This window comes from Rhizopus microsporus (assembly GCF_002708625.1).
Source record: "Rhizopus microsporus ATCC 52813 unplaced genomic scaffold scaffold_4, whole genome shotgun sequence".
Classification (NCBI taxonomy): domain Eukaryota; kingdom Fungi; phylum Mucoromycota; class Mucoromycetes; order Mucorales; family Rhizopodaceae; genus Rhizopus; species Rhizopus microsporus.
Genome location: NW_019671919.1, coordinates 791,764 through 811,633, shown reverse-complemented (window position 1 = coordinate 811,633; position 19,870 = coordinate 791,764). Strand labels below are relative to the sequence as shown.

Genomic DNA, 19,870 nt, shown 5'->3' with positions numbered 1-19,870 from the left:
CCATATAAATAAAGTTATCAGACCATTATGTTCTCTGCATATTTTATTATTACATTATGGATCTTGATAACTTACCACCTCTTACTCGATTGCCTACCACATTCTTCCCTTCTCCCTCAAAGACTTTTGATGGCCAAGAGTCTCGAGTTGTTGCTATTGCTTATGACTATTCAAACTATGGAGATGCCATGATAGCAAAATCAATTCATAGTGACCTGCTTCGTCCCAATGATGATATCCGTATCCTCTACGTTATGAACCAAAACGATTACCATAATCTATTCACACCTATGCTTACAGTCTACGGCACAAATGCAAATTATGATGATTCTCAAGATGCTTACTTGAGAAATGCAGTAGACACATTCATGTGGGAAATCGTCACTGTGTTAAACAAGCGTGGTGTAAGTGTATTTACATTTTTTTCTACACAAAAGGCATTAACGAAACCCTAGTTTCACAATGTATCTTCAGAAATTTTGAGAGGCGATCCAAAGGAAGTCATCGTCGACTATTGTCGTGCGGTAAAGCCTGTTTATCTGCTGACAGGAACTCGTGGTCTTGGTGCTGTTAAAAGGTAATAATAATAATAAAAAAATAAAGACATTGGATAACGTGTGCTGAATCCTTCAAAGGGCTGTTCTAGGATCTGTTTCCAACTACTTAGTAAAGCATTGCCCTTGTCCTGTGCTAGTGATTAAACTCAGTTGTAAAGAAATAGAAGCGCGTAAAGAACTGAATCGCAAAAAGCAAGATACCTTCACAGAAGTTTTAGGTAATAAAAGAGAAAAAGACATTCACTCATTTTGCTTACATTATTTCTTGTAGCTAAATTTGATTATCCTCAGCCTATTTAAGCTTTAATACCATATTTTTATATTCATAGAACTATGTATCATTTTATCCTTAATCTTTAAGCCCTAATATACTAAAATGATACAGACATTCAAAATGAGTAATTTTATGAAAAACATTGCGAGTCTGCTCTATATTATTGCTACTTTTTTATTATTTTACTGAGGGAGAACACAGTAGAGCAATTTCGAATACTATAATTTTGGAAACTGGTAGAAAGACTTTGATAGTTTGTTGGAGCCTGATTTGCAAAAGTACATACACTGGGATTCGTTGAGTAAACATTTGATTAAAGGATATGGTTTTATTTGAAAGGAAAGGCATTCAAGAAAAGAGAAACATAAAACACCAACCACAGCAACCATACCAGCAACACAGACAAACACAACACTACTGCATCGTCGATACACCATCGTCCTTCTTCTTCACCCCGGAGAGCAAAAATGATAGCTCCTCCGGGGTCATCTTTCTCTTCTGTTTGTTGGCCTTCTTCTTCACTTCCTCTGGTTCTTCGATATCTTCCACCTCCACTCCTGATTCAGCCATCAACGACTTGAATTTTTCGAGGCAAACTTCGCGCCCCATGTAAAGTCGAACGACATCACTGTCCTGCCAGTGCTGGAGCCTCAAAGCTGCCATATTCGACTTCTTTTTTTATTGATGGCTTTCTTTTCATCAAGCAAAGTACAACAGTGTGTTCATGACCTTCCAAGCAACTACTGGAAATATAAACAGCTATGTCGATGCCAGCAAAGGCTTAGTTATTTATGAATACTTCGAAAACGAATGGATTTCATGCAAGAAAAAATGGGCAGAGTATATTACGCGTAAGCTTAGCCATTTGGGATGTACAAGCACGCAAAGAGCTGAAAGCTCTCATCATGCTTTGAACAAGGGTGTGACATTTTACCTTTGGAAGGCGCCTTTAGGAACGTTAATGAATTCATCAAAAATTTCAAAAGAAAATATCGCTAACTGGACATTTTACTGTATGAAAAAATAGATATTTATCCAAATTCATAAATGGATATCTATTTCATAAAAGCTTAATACAGAAATGGTAGATATCCTTCGGCGCGATCTTTAACGACATCATCCCACATACCTACTATTTTAAGATGAATCCTGTCTCCCTAGGTGTGGTCCTTAAACGTTCAAGGTCGAAAAAAATGTTTTGGGGCATGGCCCCTAAGAAAAACGATTCGCATACTACATCAAATTATATTTAATCGTATTACCTCTCATTTTTTTTTAAGAATTCATGACGCAATAAATATGGCTTAGAAAATATTCTGATGACATTTTTAGAGTGCGCAGCAAGTTAAACATTTTCATCTTTTCCACTGCTTGGAATGTAGTATAATTATTTAAGAAGATTGTTTAAAAGATAATTATGAAAGTAAGTAACAATTCTTACACTAACTATCTGTTTTCAATGCTAAACTTTAATTATGCTACCAGGGATTCTTGAAATTATTGGCTTTATGGTAAATTGCTCTCTAAACACGAAAAAAAAGTGGCCCATCTTAGTTACACGCTTCATATACCCTGCCCTAACCCGGAGAAATTTCTGGCGATGAGCTGGTGGACGCAAGTGCCACCCCCCCGCTGGGAGTGGGAACATACAGCTATGGTTTCTAGGATGAAGCGGAGTGCTTGTCAACAACCCTGCCCTTACCCGGAGAAATTTCTGGCGATGAGCTGGTGGACGCAAGTGCCATCCCCCCGCTGGGAGTGGGAATGACGAGCTCTGCAGGCCCGTTTGTTCGTTTAATTTTTCTTTTTTTATGATAGGAATGTTATGTTGGAATAACAACAAAGTTGATGTGTACTAATTTTTCGACACGTATGGATAACAGTTGATGTATGTATAAACAACAAATTCCATTATTCCATATTCCATATTCCATCAGTTTGCATAAATTTATTTAATATTTTTTTATTCTAGATCTTTTCAACAAGGGCTTAAGGATGACTTTTCTTCTTTCAAATAAGCGCAATATTTATCAAGGGCTAGACAAGATTTTCGATATACAAATATGCGTTTCTTTTCTGGCTCTTTCGATTTTTTAACTTCTCAAATGTAATTGGAAATCATACTTATCCCAATCATTGTTGTCTCCGTTCCAGGTTCCGATGAGGTGGTAAAGGCTCTTTCGTGCCACGCTTTATTTTCAGATAATATATAAAAAATTTCGGTTCCTATTTCTTTAAATCTTTTTCGCGCCGCGTACTGTGGTAATAACATGCCCAATGATCAATCTGAACAATTGTTTACAAGAGAACAAGTCGAACAAATCATTGAGGACATGTCAAGAGAACTCAATCTTGACAGATCAAGTGAAGATCTCACAAACATTCCAAACGAAATCTTGGAAGAACTGGAGAACAGCTCGTCCATCAATTTGCAGAAGAGCATCAAAGAATTTGTTAAGAAGCTCTCAAAGTACGACGGTTGTGAATGGACCAACAGTGCGATCTTCAACAAAGAGTTCCACAGAGAGCTTAAAAGGAAAACTGTGGATGCTCTCCAAAGCACAAACGCAGTATACAAAGGAGCTGATCGACTCATCAGTGCGAGTAGAGCAGCAACAGACCTTTACGAAGAATGCCAACAACTTCTGGATCAGGAGAAAATGAAGAACAATTCTTTCACATCATGGAAGGCATCCGACAACCCGCGGTTTACTCTTACGCCACGAGTAAGGCCACCAACAGTGAAGCTAGGGCAATGGCGATCAAGGGGCTCAGACTCCCCGACAGCATCACACTTAGAAGAAGAACCTAGTGACATGGCCTTGACCTTGGGCAAGGAAGAGATTGAAAGAACCTTTCAAGCCAGATACGAACAGTCCATCCTTAAAGATGCAATTGGACGACAACAACAATCATTCAACCACAGTAACAGAAGATTTGGACCTCAACAGAGATATACCAAGGGCCGTAGATCCTTCCACAAATCTTTTTTTGGACGCAGCAAGGACCAATTACACACGGAGGTCCAAAGCTCCAATCAATCCCAATAAGACCGCCATCAACGCCGACGTCTTTTCCCGCGATAACAGCGCATTACACCATGCCAAGCGATGGTATCTTATCAGGGGGTCGTCTCCAAGGTTTCTCAGAGCAATGGAAACGGAAAATATTTCATACATGGCCTGTGTCAGTAGTAACACAAGGATATCAACTTCAGTGGAGCCACAAACCTCGATCAGGAAATATACTCCGATGAAGTCCACGGAAAAGGAGCAAGTAGCAGTGGACGAAGCAGTGAAGAAATTTCTGAATTCAGGCATAATCGAGCATTCCCTGTCTCAGTGCAAGAGCTTCCTATCGCAATTATTTACTGTGAAAGAACCAAACAAACACAGGCCGATATTGGATTGCACGAACTTGAACCAGTACATTCAATGCAATCATTTCAAAATGGAGGGAATACCAGTCTTACGAGAGTTATTAGACAAGAACGATTAAATGAGCAAAATAGACTTGAAAGATGCATATGTAGTAGCACCGATACGCGAGAACTTCAAGGACTATTTGACCTTTTTACATCAAGGCGTGGTGTACAGATACAAGAGTCTAGCATTTGGTCTCAATGTGGCGCCTCGGGTTTTCTCCAAGCTCATGAAGTACGCCCTGGAACCATTACGCAAGTCCGGAATCAGGCTGGTCTTTTACCTAGACAACATATGTGTGCTAACGAAGACGAAAAAAAAAAAAAATGCAAGAACATACATCCAAGATGATAGCCATTTAGAACAATTGTATTTTTTGATCAACAAAGAGAAGGGTATCCTGGCACCTCAACGGGCACAATCGTTCCTTGGTTTCTTGTTCAATTCTCAAGATATGACGATACAAGTTCCACAGGTAAAAATTCAGAAATTAAATATCAGGATTCGACAACTGCTGAACAACAAGGAACAGAAATCTTGTCAATGGATAGCGAGCCTTATTGGGAAGATAACTGCTATGATACCGGCGACTGGGGAAGAACTACTTCACGTGAGATATCTACAAAGGGACCTAGCAAGAGCACTCAGGTTACGCAGCCACAATTGGAATACACCGTGTCCGATAGGCCAGAAAAGCCTACAGGGACTGGAGTGGTGGTTAAAAGAGGCCCCATTGAAAAATGGCTTTTCAATCCGACGCAAACCACTAACACCAGATCTAACCATCTACACCGACGCTTCCGACTCCGGTTGGGGAGTAAGTTCAGCTTCAGTCCAAACAGCAGGGTTTTGGTCCGCAGTATAAATGCTTGCGAGTTAAAAAACATGCTGTTTGCGCTACAGGTTCATCTTCCACAGTACAAGGACTCAATCCTGAAGATATACTCGGACAATACGACAGCATTGAAGTATGTGAACAAAGCAGGGGGAACATCGTCAGAGATTCTTCAAGAACTAGCGATTCAAATTCAAGCAATCAGCAACAGCTACAACGTGAGATTGGCCTGTCACCACATTCCTGGAATTCAGAATACAATGGCAGATCGTCCCAGCAGAAAGAAGATACCTCTGTATGAGTGGGCGTTACCACGGAGATGGTTCAACCATATAAGGAAGCTACGGGGATTCAATAAGTTCAAGATAGATGCGTTTGCAGCGAGGCAAAACAAGAAGTTACCGGTGTACTGAATCAACTCCCAGACCCCAGTGCACAAGCAATCAACGCTTTTCATCAAAAGTGGCCAAAGAAGGGACTGTATTTAAATCCACCATGGAAATTAATCCCAAAGATTCTGAGGAAGATAAAAGAAGACAAAATCAAGGAAGCAGTGTTGATCACGCCGTTGTGGCCAATCCAGTATTGGTGGAGCTTACTGATGAGGATGAGACAACTGAGGACGCCAATACAAATGAGACTCAATCGGCAATGGTCCTTAGTCATATGGGTGTTGTCTTCCAAAAGAGGATTGCGGATGGCCTAACAACAGAAGATATTGACATTTTGGTACAGTCCACAAAAAAAAAGGACACATAAAGCATACGATCATGGATAGAGAGTTTGGTCAAATTGGTGCAATAAGCATGGAGTAAATTCATAAGCTTACGATCCAAAATCAGTGTATCGCTTTCTGCATGAATATGCACATCTGTCTGCACCGACTTTAAATGTCTACCGATCATCAATAGCCTCGGTATTCAGCATTATCCATGAAGATAAGTGCTATATTATAGAAAATCTACTGATCGTCTCACTTTTTCAAGCTAAACGAAAATCAGAAGTGAAGATCCCAACCATAGGAAAACAAGAGATTTGGGACATACAGCAACCGATTACCTACGTCCGTAGGTGAGGCCCCAGTGCACGTTTAGACCTAGCGAGATTGCAAAAGAAAACCACTATCTGGATCGGCATCGTGTCTATGATGCGATCTCCCTCGGACCTCGGCAAATTACAGTATAGAGACGTAGCTTTTTCATGGTCAGAAGACGGACAACTGCTTGGAGTAGCTTTAACATCAAGAGAACCAAAAGAAAGTCAATGGAAAACAATCAAGAAACCACCGCATCATGGATACAACAAACAATGAAAGAAGCAGGCATTGACACTAAGGCATACAAAGCACATCCATTGAGAGCAGCAGCAAGTACGTGGGCAGTAATACATGGTCACAAGATTGAACAAGTAAAGAAACATGCGAATTGGTCAAGCAACTCGGGCACCTTCGAGAAATACTATTATCAACCTTCCAACAAATTTCAAGAAAGCCAAGCAATAAGCAACACCATTTTTTCTACTACGGAAAACGCTACAACCTCATCGGAACCTGGAACGGAGGCAACAATGATTGGGATAAGTATGACTTCCAATCAAACAGTTGCCAAAGTGGAAGGTGAAGATGAGGTGTCACCCGCCCTTCAACTTTCAACTAGCTTTCTTCGCTGTTGTTCCCCTCCTAAGATAAATAGAAAAAATGAGTTAGCAGCGCTCAAAGATCTAAAGAAATAAGGATCGAAAAATTTTTTATTATATATTATCTGAAAATAAAGTGTGGCACGAAAGAGCCTTTACCACCTCATCTTCATCTTCCATTTCGACAACTGTTTGATTGGTGTTCTTCAAATCAATAAATACTATTGAATTTTGCAAGCATATTTTTTAATTTAAAACATCACTATATCTTGCGTCTATATAATGTAACTTGAATAAATGAAATTGTTCAAGAAATGTTTAAAAAAAAAAAGATTATGATGAGAATCCACATCGCATTTCTCTAATTTATTTACTTATGACCTTTCACTTGCAGCTGTATGAAAATTAATTATTTGTGGCTGTATATTTTATGGACTTTGTGGTCCATCCCTATTCAAATCTTTTGCATGCTTTTTTTCATTTAACCGAACTATCAAGCAATCAACATGGTCTTCTAGTGTCACAGCCGGCATCGAATCATAGTTTGCTTGATGCTCAATCTTCAGCTGCGCAAGGATGTTTATTGTCTCTTCAAGTGTGACCTGCGATTATTCATGCATTAATAAATTTTTTTCTTCCTTCTTTGTCAATGACAATATATACTCACGGTCAAGTTCAAATGTAGTTGAATGAAGTGTCTCAATGGATTCGCTTCTTTTGCATTATCATCATTCAATTTTAAAGGTATTTCACTCCTGTCTAATTTTGTCATGAGCGAAATATTTGCTTCAGGAAAACTGATTGACCAGTGCCGTACAGCAGAGCCTAGGGAGGTACAATAATAACAATTAAGATGTAAGTATTAGTAGAGCACCTTTAAAAATGTGTCGTGCTTCTTTTTTTTTTTAATACCAAATGCGTGTATGAAATGTATCTTGAGAGCCTTGAAAGTATCGAACGATGCATACTTGTACTTACTTGCTATGTGTTTCATAATCGATAGCACACCAAACATACCCTTGTAGTAATCGAATGAAAATTTTATATTTGTTGCCTTGTCATAGGCAGAAGATGCTTCCATGATCAAGACCTCGAGGTTATTCACCCGTAAAACACCATCAGCATAGTATTTATAACGTCCATCTGTTTGGCCATCCTTCTCTAACTCCCTTGTCATTGATTCCAACTCTTCTTCTCCTGTAAAGAAAATTGCCTTGTGTCCTTTGCTACGCAGATATACAGCTACAGCTTGTTGGACTGGCCATAAAGAATCTGACTTGAAACAATTCTCGCTGTGGATCAAGCTCTGGCCATCCGTTGGGAAAACTGTTTTGACACTAAATTGATTGTTATGTGTGATTAGTATGCTTGAATGAAATCAGAAGCAAGGAAGTAAGCTCACAAGATGTCTAACATATCTAACAAAAATTCCACTTGACCATCATTATTTTCATGAACAATACGTCGCAGTAATTTCATTTCTTCTCTCATATGTTGGATATCTTCCTACAATAGAAATTATAACATTAGAATATCGAATATTGAAATAATACGACCTTGAGTTTGGACTTACTGCTTCCAAAATTGATTTGTATGGATCTTGGCACGACTGTAAGATTGACACGTGAGGAGGAGGAGGTATCTCTTGTACAGTACGTGTGTATAAGGATTCAGGCATAAAAAAACGTCGGCGAACTAGCTTACCACACCATATAATACTGTGCCTCTCGGGGCTTGATCAGCAAATATTAGTATCTCTGTTAATCTGATCAATGTTTGTGGTAACCCAGTTTACCTTAACGCATGGCAACTAAGGGCAATATGAGGGTCTTGTAGAAACTCCTTCCACTCATCCCAGATAGTTGATCCCGCCTTCTCTTCTACTTTACTTAGATTCTCAGCTTCTCCTTGATCTTCAGCTTCTTTCTGATTCACTTTACGCCGTTTTTGTATCAGCCGTTCACTTTCATCTGCAGTTTCTCTAGCCATCGAAGCTTTGAGCCGTAGCTGTTCCGACCTCGATTAGTTGCAAATGCGTGAAAAATACATGTTGTTATTCACCTTAGAACTATTGTAATTCAAACTAGAATCACTAATTAATGCTACATGATTCTCCCAAAACTGAATAATAGTGTTATCACTATTAAGAGTCTAATTTAGAATAGATTAAACAGTTATTTTCTTGACAGGACATGTTCCTACCTGAAGAATCTTTATCAAGTTAGTGATTGCTGCTTCTGCCATAGTGCCAGGAACCACATGCTTTTTCATAAGGTTGACATCTTTTGCCAATCGTTGATGGGCGATCCGTTTTGACAGTTCTGGATGGGTTATTAGTAATTGTGTCAAGTAATTGACTGGAGCCCAGTCTTTAGGAGAGCACAAAGTCCAGAAATCTATTGGCACGAATAATTAATATCTATTGAGAATCAATCCAAAATATTACCTGGTAACCAAAGTTCATACTGTACTGACGGTGTCAAGGTGATTTTAAATTGGCTCATTGTTGATTGAGAGTAAAAAACCAATGCGGAATGGACTTGAAACAACAGAGAAACTATGCATAATTGTGTCACAAACACTACGGCTATTCAAAGTTTTTGTATTTACAAGGTGATATTAAATAAAACTCTCCCTTTTCTTTAATAGGCCATTGACCTCTCTACCTTCAAATGTTACATCAAAAGAAATGATTAATGTTACAGGACTATCTCTTTAATGTCTAAAGAGTACAGACATAAATGACTTATGAGGCATATGCTAGTATAAAGTAATAAAATTTGTCAGGAGGAAATGTGTGTATCATCGTTAACAGTGATATAGTACATATTTGTTTTTGGACAGGTGAATATCCCCTCAAGAATCAAGTGTACTGAATGGAATAATCGCATCATTTTCAAGTTCAGTAAATAGGAACTTGTATAATCATATTTATTCCTTTTGTCTCTTTTATTTTTATACTTTTTTTGCCCTCTTTTTGATCATTTATCTACGTTGCTGCTATATCTCTTTACTCTATGCTTTATCAAATTTAATAAAATCATTATCTATAGCAATATTATTCCAGTATCACACTCAGTTTATGAAAGTGGCGTATTGCTGTTTAAGCTTTTTTAATATAAAAATCATAATACAGTCTTGTCAGAAAGTGAAATCGCATTTTTGCAATTTTTATAATACGATTTATACGAAAAAGCGACAAGCCAGCGCGACATCTCTTTCTTGAAATAGTGTATGTTGTGCTGAATATAGGTGGCTATCCGCAGCTCAATTCAGCAGTTGAAATTTGTATGACAAAGCAATTTCATCAGAGATATGGTAGCAGAAGTTGACCAAGAGTGGCGGTTGAAAACGCATAACTAGTGATGTTTCCAGAGCGCTTCCATGACGACATCCAAGGTGGCGAGCAGTTCTCGAGGAGGATATATATCGTCAGTGAACCTAAGAAACGCACAAGTAAACCAAACAGTATCTTCGGAGCGATCAGGAAAGGACATGTTCAAGAGATCGAGGGAGGGACAACTGACAAGAAAATGACAGAGATCTTTAGTAGAGTCCAAATATACTTGACATAGTGGAGAGGACCAGGTTTGCACATTCCACCAATGAAACTTGGCTTGGACGCCTAAATTATCTAAATATATATATTTTTGTATGAAAGTGTGGACTTTATTTAATAAATTATGTGTCTATAGTGGAAGATAAATTTCGTTCAAAAGGCAACATCGACAGGAATCCGCTATGTTCCAATTCAAAACTGTTGACAACTGCAGCTGTATACCATGGAGTGTTATTGAATACAAACTGCCAGTGGTGTTTCCATATAGTTGCGATACCTGCGCCAAAGGAGCAAAGAACGTCCGTATCGACTATGGTTTGTTTATCTATAGGAATAAAAGAAGTGAGCACAGACCATATTTCATCTGCAGCAAGGAACTTGTTCGGCAGAGAATGTCTCAAAAATGGAAGGCCAGAATTTGAGTTTGAGGAAGCAGCTCACAAAGAGATGGTGGTCTGTTTCAACGTCTTATTGACAGAGTCTGCACAGTGGAGAGATGGTCACGCTGGGATTCTAGGCATGCTGTAAAACAGCCGTAGTAATGTAGCCATGTAACAAGCGAAACCATGGTGTGAAGGCCTTGGGAGATATAGTCAGGGACCAAAAAGTTTGCCAGTACTGAGGTCAAAGAAGCAGCGAATGAGGTAGAGCCAAAGGCGAATGACGTGGTTGTGTTAGCCAATTCAAAGTCTTTGTGCCATAAGAAACGCAGTTGGTAAAGAAGGACCTTGGCAATCGAAATAGGTACTGCATTGGATTTCTGCGTGGGTTATGGGGTTGTCCAATGAGCACATGAGGGCATCTAAAAGAAGGCGCTCTCAAATCTATCAGGCGCTGACATCAGAGACCCCAGGGCTGATAGATTGTCGTGATGCTCAAAGGTAATGCGGCTAATTTCTGGTTTCAGCTGCAAGGTAGCTGTAGCTGTTCGTCGGCTTGGGAAAAGACCCTTTCGAATTGCGTGAAAGGCAACTAACGTGTTGTCCATACATAGCTGGGTGAGTTCCGAGTATGATAGTGGTACCTGCGGTAGGACTTTGTCCACAACTAGGAGATCCTTGTAATTGATATGGAAACGGCGTTCGTGAGAGGATCAGAGACCAGAGAAGAGACGATTGCTACAAACTATTCCCCAACCCGTGTCGGATGCATCCATAAACACTTGAGTGACGGGTGTGTGCTGAAGTTATGAAACTCACCAGGTGAGTTCTTGTTTCATTGCTGGAGTGATAGGACAAAGGTGATTCTGTGTGGTTGAAGGTGGTGTTGCATGTCGTCGGTATCTGTTGAGCTTCTGTAGTAGGTGTCGGGTACGAAAGCGCGCTTGAGTGTTGCCAAATTGAGTCGCCATTCAAATAAATGAAAGTGTCTTCGATATATAGAAGCGCCTTATCAAGGGATCCAGTATTGCCATTTTGAATACAGCTCTTAATTTTTTCAAGTTGGGCATGAGTGTTGTCACATATTGCTCTGATTCCTTTTGTTTTCTTCTGTTCTTCACCAAATAACTGTTAAACGTTTTTATAGCTACCTTGTATGAAGTTTCATTGTTGTATCTTGACCACTACTAACAAGACGTTTTTTTTTTATATATAAGGGAGTACTGGTGAGCCAGTAATCCGGGTTTTATTTGAAATATGCAAATGGTGAGTAGTGTTTAGTGAGAATTAAAGCTCATTAATCAAAAGTGTAGCTGTTTTCATGGTGTAAGCGGAATACCATTTGTTCAAGAGAAGCGAGCATCGTTTGGCAAGTGAAATGTGTATCGTAAAATACTTTTTGCCAATGTGATTGCCATATGACTTGAAGAGTGCAGCCGAGTAGTGATAAAAGCGAGATGCTTGAGACAATTGAGCTGAGAGTATCGGGAGTGGTGTTTATATGAGATACTGCAATGGTTAGCATTGACTGTTCGATTTGAGTAAGCGAGCAGGATAACCCAGAAAAAAAAACTTATGGAGAGCCATTGCTCACAGCGCGGCTTTGTGAGAACAGGTGAAGAAAAATGAGACACAGTTTCATCAGCGGAACCATAGAATGAACACGACGCGGAAGGGTGTTGATTCGGAATAAGGACATATAGGCGTTGTTTACAAGGGATTGTTCGATGTAGCAAACAATACCACGTATTTCGCGCTGTTAGAGGGAGCGGTAGTCGCCAAAAAGATGTCCGCAACGCAGAAGACACGGTAGATTCGTATTGTTCCCGCACCAAGCTTCGTTACAACAGTAAATACTTACGGTAAGACTGATAACAGACAAGAGGACCAAAATCGTTCACTCTAGAAACACGAGGCCGACAAAGTGATGTCAAATCTATAGTGGCTGCATCTAGGTCAGGCGTAGAAGTGCTACCGGGGAACCACTAGCAAGATGTGTTATAGAAAGATATTGTGAACACAAGAATAAACCAATAACCGCTAAAGGATCCAACTGCTCAGTTGGTTTACTTGTTGATAGCGTTGTTGATAGCGTTGTTGATAATATTTGAGGCTGAGGTTGTAGTTAGGGTTGTAGTTAGTACTCGTGTAAATGTGTAGAGTAAAAGCAAATAAGTGATGAGTCTCTGTTTTATCCTTTTATTAGAAATGAGAGGAAGAGCTCATAGCAAAAAGAAATTAGGTTATCTTAAAAGAGGTCAGAGTACTAATTAAGGTACATGTAATTAAGTCAAATGTAATCTCACACGTAAAGATTAGTATTAGACATGGCCAAATACGACAAAAGATACGAGTGTTCAAGCTGTATTACCTGCTCCTATTCCTTCCACTAGCTGTACTTCTGCTCCCATCAAGGCCTCTAGAAAATATCAAGACAAGGTTGATAAGACTGAAGCACTTAAAAAGGAGAAAGAAAAGAACAAGACGACAGGCAATGAACAAAAGCAAGTTCGATGTCTTTCTTGTGGTTCAGCCGATCACTCTCACTCCTCCAGCAAGTTATATCCTATGAATAAATAAAAAATGAGGCTCTCAAAGCCTAAAGATGCCATCGAGAAAACTTCTGTAATCAAGACATCTTTGGCTAACGCCTGTAGATATCCCAAGTTTGTTACCTTGATTCAAGAAGTATTTGACCACATTACTCAACTTGTATATGCTGGATCCATTTTTGCTAATTACTATTTCTTGGAACTTCTCGAAAATGGTGAAGAGTTGCCTGTGGTCACTGAAAATTTGTTCTATAATATATTTTCCATCTTTGGCGGCCAAGGAAAACATGCTTCTGATAGTATCATGAAGAGCTTCAAGGCCTTTTGTGAATCTACTTCCCTTACTCAATATGACTTGGGTAATCATGCAAGTAAAGGTTATATGACCATTGTATCTTCTATGTCTAAGCAATATGAAACACTGGTCTGCAACTATGTATGCTGTACTTACGAAGGCAGAACTCTCAGACATATTCTTAATGTCCTGTCTGAAAAGGCCTCTCCTTACTTTCGTGGTGATAGCTTAACAGTTAAACAGCGCAAGTCTTTAACAAAGCATATCTTTCAACAAAAGATAAACTCCAAGTTTGCCTGATCATTCACTGTCGATCGAATAGAATGACATGAAACCATTGTCAATAGCTTTCTTACTTTCTGGTCAATGTACGGTGCTTCCAATGATGCCGTCGTACCAAGTGAAGCTAATCTGTATGCCAAGCTTCAATGCTACATGAAACGGTTACACTTTATACAGAAGAAAATGGAACAAAAGAAGTTCATTCAAGAAATGAAGCTTCAAGATAAAGCATCAAGCAGCTATGTCCATAGAAAGTTACGAGAGCTTCCTTTTGTCAAGAAACTAAAAAGTATTGTTTATTTGTCCGTTTTACTTAATTCTAATACATATAAAAGCTCTTCATCAATTTCATTCTTTTCATGTGTAGCAGCTAGATTAGCTGTTTCGGATTCTGCTGCTGATGGCCATTCATCTTGATCACTTGAGCCAGCATCTGAATGATTACTAGTATTAGAGCTGCCAACAAAACTATTCTTTTCGTTTGTATCTTGATCAACATTCAGACTAGCAATAACTGCCTTTAGCAACTCTTCGTCATCATCAACATAGTCATCATGTGTTATTGATGGTTGTGGAGCTACATCTATTGCTGAGGTATCTTGAGATAACATTAAAGCATAGTGCAGCATTTCTTCATCAGATAAGCCTTCCAGTGTCAACTTGCTTAATTTCATTTCATGGCGCTGTCTTTCTTTTTTTTCATTTTCTAATTTCTTGATTGAATCCTTTACTTCCTGATCAATTTCATATCTATACTTGTCCCGGGCATTGCCACTTCCAAATTTTCCTTTAGGTTTCAACTGCTTCTTATTTAACAATTGCTTTCTTGGAGAAAAGTCCCAGGTCTTAACCTGATGGCCGATAGTCGCGACACCTTGGTATTCACTGCACCAAATGTTCTTTACACGCATCACATTGACATCTGTACGGTCGACAGGCGCATTTTTAGGTATCTTATTGCCCAATGTATGGATATTAACGCCAGTTAAAGGATCCCACATGCGAATCCAACCATCATCGCTTCCAGTCACAATTTTGAAAGCATCCACATAAATACTGCTTATAGCAACTGTGTGCCCACCAGATAAAATTTGTATAGGCTTAATTATTTGACCATCTTTACCGACTTCATCTCCATTCCATAAGCAAATGACGCCCAAATCATCTCCAGTGACGAGCAAACGAGTTGCTTTAGCTGATACACCGGTGGCTAAAGGTGTACTCTGCCCAGATGATTTTGGGCTGGCCAAGTGTATGATATTGGCTTTCTTTTTGCTATCTGGATGAGGCTTTAAAGCTTCGTCTAGTGTGCTGAGATACGAAGGAGAGGTGTCCCACTGCATGCAAGTAATCGTCGTGCCCACAAAATGACCATCGCTAAATGATGCCGTGCAAATTCCAGTGTTGACATTAAACTTTTTAACTTCTGTTCGCCCATTATAAGCCACTATGATCATACTCGTTTCACTGTCGTATAGCATGGATTGAACAGGTGTAACAATACCACGGCTTCGAGGAGGAGAAATAACACGCTTGTTCTCTTCTATCTTTTGATAAAACTCTGTATATGCTTGCTGATAATTTTCGCTCCTTTGACTACGGCTCATCCGAAGGACATGATTGAGGTTTATGTTCCAAATGATAACAGTACCATCACTATATCCTGCAATAATTCTTTGATCGTTCGTTACTTCCAAACAAGTGGGTTTAGCTACAGCGGAAGGACCACTTAAAGTCCAGGCGCAAGAGAGGGATGCTACGTCCCAAATCTTGATTTGACCATCGTCCGCTCCACTCAAAATAATATCTTGATTCGTTGAAGGAAGCACCAAGATCCTCACGGGTCCTTGATGAAAATCTGAAAAAACCTTGAGTCTATTAGCAACATGAGCGCTTCTTTTCGTTCGAACCAATAAGGTGATATATCCAGGCTGAAATCCCCAGGCAATGCGGTCTTTTTCTACTTTGGTTGCGGTAACATGTAGCGGTATAGCTTCATTTGTACTATAAAGCAGATGTCGATCGATTTTCCCAGTCATAGGATTGCATTTGGCAGCTACTCCTTGCTCAGAGCTAGCAACGATCATACTTGCATCCTCAAAGTCAACATACATGGATTCTAAAGATCCTATTTTTGGAGCGAATGATATAACTGGTCCTCGGCTCTTTGTCCACTTTCTATTAAGATACACGATAAATGATCCTCTTTCTTTTTTATATTATTTGAATTTACCTTATCAAATGAGTTCGAAGTATATATTCAGTCTTCCAACTTTCTAAGCTTAATCTCTTATACGGTAGTTTTCCAAAATATGATATAAAAGCGTCTCTCCCTTGATGACTGTTAATAACTAATCCCTCTTATAATGTCTATATCAACTTACAGCAGACGTCATTGTTCACAATGTGCCTCCAGTAATGGCATACCTTGGCAACAGTAGCCAAGCTGATTGGATCCAATCTAGCAAATATATGGGTAACAACTTCTATCGAAAGCTGATGGATGTAACAAGGTGCACTAATGCCAAATATTAGATTACTATGCAGTTTACTATTTTTAGTGTAATACTTTGGATCTGGAGATCGTTGCTTGCTATTTCTTGATTTAGGCAAATCATGCTGTTCCGCTGTATTCTCAGAGTCGTTAATGTGTTTTATGTTCTTTATTGTTTGATTATTCTCTGCTCTTGTTGTATTGATTTGGTCGAAAGACATGAATTTGCCCAAAAAAGAAAGAAGTTGATGATCTAGCTGTTGTGTTGTTCGTTTGGTTTTTTTTTTCTTTCCTCTATTAATCCAAGAAAAAAAAATCCTCTTGTTACGTATAAAAAGACTAGAGATAGAGAGAGTGGTTCTCTTCTTTGATAAGAGAGAAAAGACTGCCGCAGTTGCCCTTGCCTTTATACAAATGTATGCTGCAATCCAATTTTTTAAAGATGAAACTCAGAAGCCTGTGCTTGTCATCCAATAATATTCGAAGCATTTTTATGTGCTTTTTTTTTTCAGTTTTATCAATATGCATCACCTGTGATACTTTTGCCCATGGCTGCTCTTATAACAATATCTTTCAATTTAGGATTTTGTAGTAGTAGCTTGTTCGACAAATCTATTCCGGGACGCACTGACAAAGTAACCAATAACATATCTGGTTCCTCCTTGCTTCTTTACAAATTCAGTTTATTCTTATTGTAATGGTTAATTGTCATAACAGTAGTGTTTTCGCGTGAGAAGCAACATAAAAAAAATGTGAAGAGAGGTTTTGAGTTGATGAACTGTGAAAAAAAAGGATCAACTTGAATTATTGAGGCGTTAATATTATGCGTGAGTTTATAATGAATCATGACACAAAAGTACAGCTGGGAGATGAGCCACTTGAAGTCTCTTCATAAATATGTCCTATACTCTCAGGGACTACTCTTCAATTCCGTAAGGAAGTATTTTCAATATGAAAATATAGAGTAAGAGAACCCATCTTTTGGTAGTGAAGATACAGAAGAATGCCTTTTTTGTATTCCCAATAGATCGTCAACACAATTAAGTGAAGATCTATTACACAAGAAATATGCTCTGCTAATGAAAATAATTCGATGGAATAATGCTCAAAGACGATACATGGATGCGAATCTGAGCCTAGAAGAACGCTTGTAAGCATGTATAGCACAGACTGATATTAATATATGGCATGTCACTAATGAGAACTACCTGTGGGAGGTAATATAGTGATTATTACCCCAAATTGCTTCATAGTGGTGCATATGAAGAAATCATTAAACTGTTGTTTCATTGGATTATCAGAGGTAAAGAAAAGTACGTCAAGTAAATATATTTTATTAAGATTAAAGAACAAAAATTCAGAGAGTAAGAGTAACAAAATGAGACTTTTATTTAAGTAAGCAGTGGTTTGATTTCCAAAGAGAGAGGGTGGTTTGGATAAGTAGAGATTTTCTCTTTTGATAGCCAAGTAAAGAGAGCAAGTGGAGACTTTTGTTTTGATAGCCAAGTTTAGAGAGTAAACAGATATTTCTTCTTTTTTTTTTTTCCATAAGTCCAGATGGTCACATTATCGCTAGCTTTCACACCCAAGATGACTAGAACCATAGACTGCATGCCAGAAGACTACACGGTGTAAACCTTCCATGAATAAAAAGCACTCAAAGCTCAAGGCTCAAAAATCAATCTCAAAACCATACCACGATAAATTCAACGAAAGAGGCGCTTCAATGTACAAAGAGTGCACTTCTAAGTACCTAGGACGAAGCGTTTCGAAAGGGGTGATGACCGTGGAGACATCGGAATATTGAACCTTTGGAGCATCGCGACCATCGAGCTCAGCATTAAGGGAGGGTTTACGGGCCATTCATCAGCTGTAGAGGCAGAGCCATAACAATAGGAGCATCTTGGAGTGATCCAGCGTAGAGAAGCAGCGACCTGTCGTATGTAGTTACTCCAGAGCAGTATCTACTAGCAGCAGGCGTTGATAGACATGAGTAAAATTCTTCAGGGACTTTCCGACGCTGATGATCATGGGACAGGTATTCACTAGCATTTTCAGGCACTGATGGTCACTTATAGGTATTGATAAGCATGGGTAGGTATTTAAGTACTTGTTTGATTGTTTGAGTGTATTGATAAGCAGTAGCAAGCATTTTTTGAGCATTAACGAGCAGTAGAGGTCCCTTTAAGGCTTCGCCCCGTGAGAGGTCATTATGATAGAGTAAGTTGCATCAGGAACCATAAAATAGAGTTAGCAAAAGTGAATTTTCTAAACGATGGCATTAGTTATATGTACTTTGAGATCACCCAAACGCTGTTATACCTTTTCAGCATAGGGAATGGTAAAAGCATAGAAGAATTTTTAAAAGAGATAAAGAATGAAGAAAAAGGAAAATAATGATGGTCTCTTTTATAGTTTTTTGTTTACGTGAGTCATGGATTTAAACTGAAAATAAATGGCTCATTCCTCCTTTTTCTCAATCTATCTTTTTCTAGTAATTCATAAATAAATAGCCCATCCTCTGTCTTTTCCATATTAGAGCACACCCGAACAGCTCCTTTTTTTTTTTTTTTAGTTTTTTAGTTTAGATTATGGAATGTTCTCTTGTATCCTTTTTTTTGTTTTGTTTTGTTTACTTTACATAATTTTCACGCCTCCCTTTTTTTTTCTGATGCCGCTTGCTCACATAAAGCTAACCTCACGCACTTACATACACACACACATAATTTTTTTATTATGATTGCTTCACTTTTCTTATTTCCAATGCGTGGTTTTTTTATCTATTTTTATTTTTCTGGTCGTTTTCTTTAATAATGAGTAAAAAAAAAAAAAAGTAAGGTGAGAATTAAATGTACAAGAAAAAAGGTTGAGGGGAGGACGGCATCCTTCAAAAACGCAGTTGATAGTAAACAAAAAAACAAAGCTTTTCTCAAAGAGCATTAGACTGCCGATTCTGTGGAACAAACGCTATTAATTCCATTACAGTTGTTATTTACAAATCAAAGAAAGTCAATCATGATTGATCTATTTGATTAGCACTATGACTTTTTGCTAAAAAGAACCAAAATCAAATCACCCTAGCCTTTATGTATCGAAATCTGTTTATCAAGCATGAAGTATAGGTGATTGAGTTGCTGGTTTAGGAAAACATAAGAGTGTGTATTGTTTTTACTTTTATTTTTAGTGCACATGAAAAAAGGGTAAAGGGTAAAATACTTATCCTCTATCCCCTGTTGTTATATCCCTATCCTTTTTCTTTCTGCTTGTGAAATGCAGACCAACATTAGCAATGACTGTGATCGTAGTAGATTTGATGACTATATGCTCATTTTTATAGTAAAGCAATGGATCTTTTAAGTCTGCATAAACTATTTCAAATGGCGCTCGAAACAGGATGGGTTGCTAAGGTACACGACATACTTCAATTAATGACTTTATTGTCATGGATACTCGCGTATCATGAATGAAGAGTATTATCAAATATATGATTTATTGGGCAATGAGAAAAGAGATTTTTATGACCATGAAAAAGAATATGAATACATAAATGCGTGAAGTGGATAAAAATAAGTCTATATGGAGATA

At 38.5% G+C, this 19,870-nt stretch overlaps 8 protein-coding genes across 8 annotated transcripts; 4 read left to right on the top strand and 4 right to left on the bottom strand.

Annotated features, from left to right (window-relative positions):
• Positions 1-56: 56 nt before the first annotated feature.
• RHIMIDRAFT_311977 (adenine nucleotide alpha hydrolases-like protein) lies at positions 57-1,338 on the top strand (the record flags this gene model as incomplete). Its single annotated transcript, XM_023614771.1, has 4 exons — positions 57-404; positions 456-577; positions 636-775; positions 829-1,338. The coding sequence occupies 4 exons, from the start codon at positions 57-59 to the stop codon at positions 855-857; spliced, it is 639 nt and encodes a 212-aa protein (XP_023468466.1). The 3' UTR covers positions 858-1,338.
• Positions 1,339-2,147, top strand: RHIMIDRAFT_276140 (uncharacterized protein). The gene has a single exon (XM_023612599.1). It carries the CDS (start codon positions 1,556-1,558, stop codon positions 1,856-1,858), a length of 303 nt encoding a protein of 100 aa, XP_023468465.1. The 5' UTR covers positions 1,339-1,555; the 3' UTR covers positions 1,859-2,147.
• Positions 2,148-3,383: 1,236 nt separating this feature from the next.
• RHIMIDRAFT_276137 (uncharacterized protein) lies at positions 3,384-4,011 on the top strand. Its single transcript, XM_023612598.1, has one exon. It carries the CDS (start codon positions 3,492-3,494, stop codon positions 3,879-3,881), a length of 390 nt encoding a protein of 129 aa, XP_023468464.1. The 5' UTR covers positions 3,384-3,491; the 3' UTR covers positions 3,882-4,011.
• A 3,062-nt stretch (positions 4,012-7,073) lies between these two features.
• Positions 7,074-9,293, bottom strand: RHIMIDRAFT_311975 (uncharacterized protein). The gene is made up of 9 exons (XM_023614770.1): positions 9,170-9,293; positions 8,926-9,119; positions 8,785-8,874; positions 8,519-8,730; positions 8,297-8,456; positions 8,126-8,229; positions 7,636-8,060; positions 7,391-7,548; positions 7,074-7,325 (listed from the first exon to the last, which is right to left on the bottom strand). The coding sequence occupies exons 1-9, from the start codon at positions 9,225-9,227 to the stop codon at positions 7,152-7,154; spliced, it is 1,575 nt and encodes a 524-aa protein (XP_023468463.1). The 5' UTR covers positions 9,228-9,293; the 3' UTR covers positions 7,074-7,151.
• A 2,613-nt stretch (positions 9,294-11,906) lies between these two features.
• RHIMIDRAFT_276124 (uncharacterized protein) lies at positions 11,907-12,212 on the bottom strand. The gene has a single exon (XM_023612597.1). The coding sequence runs from the start codon at positions 12,185-12,187 to the stop codon at positions 11,960-11,962; it is 228 nt and encodes a 75-aa protein (XP_023468462.1). The 5' UTR covers positions 12,188-12,212; the 3' UTR covers positions 11,907-11,959.
• A 1,033-nt stretch (positions 12,213-13,245) lies between these two features.
• On the top strand, positions 13,246-13,809 carry RHIMIDRAFT_249677 (uncharacterized protein; the record flags this gene model as incomplete). Its single annotated transcript, XM_023610645.1, has 1 exon — positions 13,246-13,809. One exon carries the CDS (start codon positions 13,246-13,248, stop codon positions 13,807-13,809), a length of 564 nt encoding a protein of 187 aa, XP_023468461.1.
• A 249-nt stretch (positions 13,810-14,058) lies between these two features.
• RHIMIDRAFT_276117 (WD40 repeat-like protein) lies at positions 14,059-16,654 on the bottom strand. The gene is made up of 4 exons (XM_023612596.1): positions 16,361-16,654; positions 16,176-16,309; positions 16,025-16,124; positions 14,059-15,969 (listed from the first exon to the last, which is right to left on the bottom strand). The coding sequence occupies exons 1-4, from the start codon at positions 16,504-16,506 to the stop codon at positions 14,088-14,090; spliced, it is 2,262 nt and encodes a 753-aa protein (XP_023468460.1). The 5' UTR covers positions 16,507-16,654; the 3' UTR covers positions 14,059-14,087.
• A 996-nt stretch (positions 16,655-17,650) lies between these two features.
• RHIMIDRAFT_276116 (uncharacterized protein) lies at positions 17,651-18,221 on the bottom strand. The gene has a single exon (XM_023612595.1). The coding sequence runs from the start codon at positions 18,146-18,148 to the stop codon at positions 17,957-17,959; it is 192 nt and encodes a 63-aa protein (XP_023468459.1). The 5' UTR covers positions 18,149-18,221; the 3' UTR covers positions 17,651-17,956.
• Positions 18,222-19,870: the final 1,649 nt, after the last annotated feature.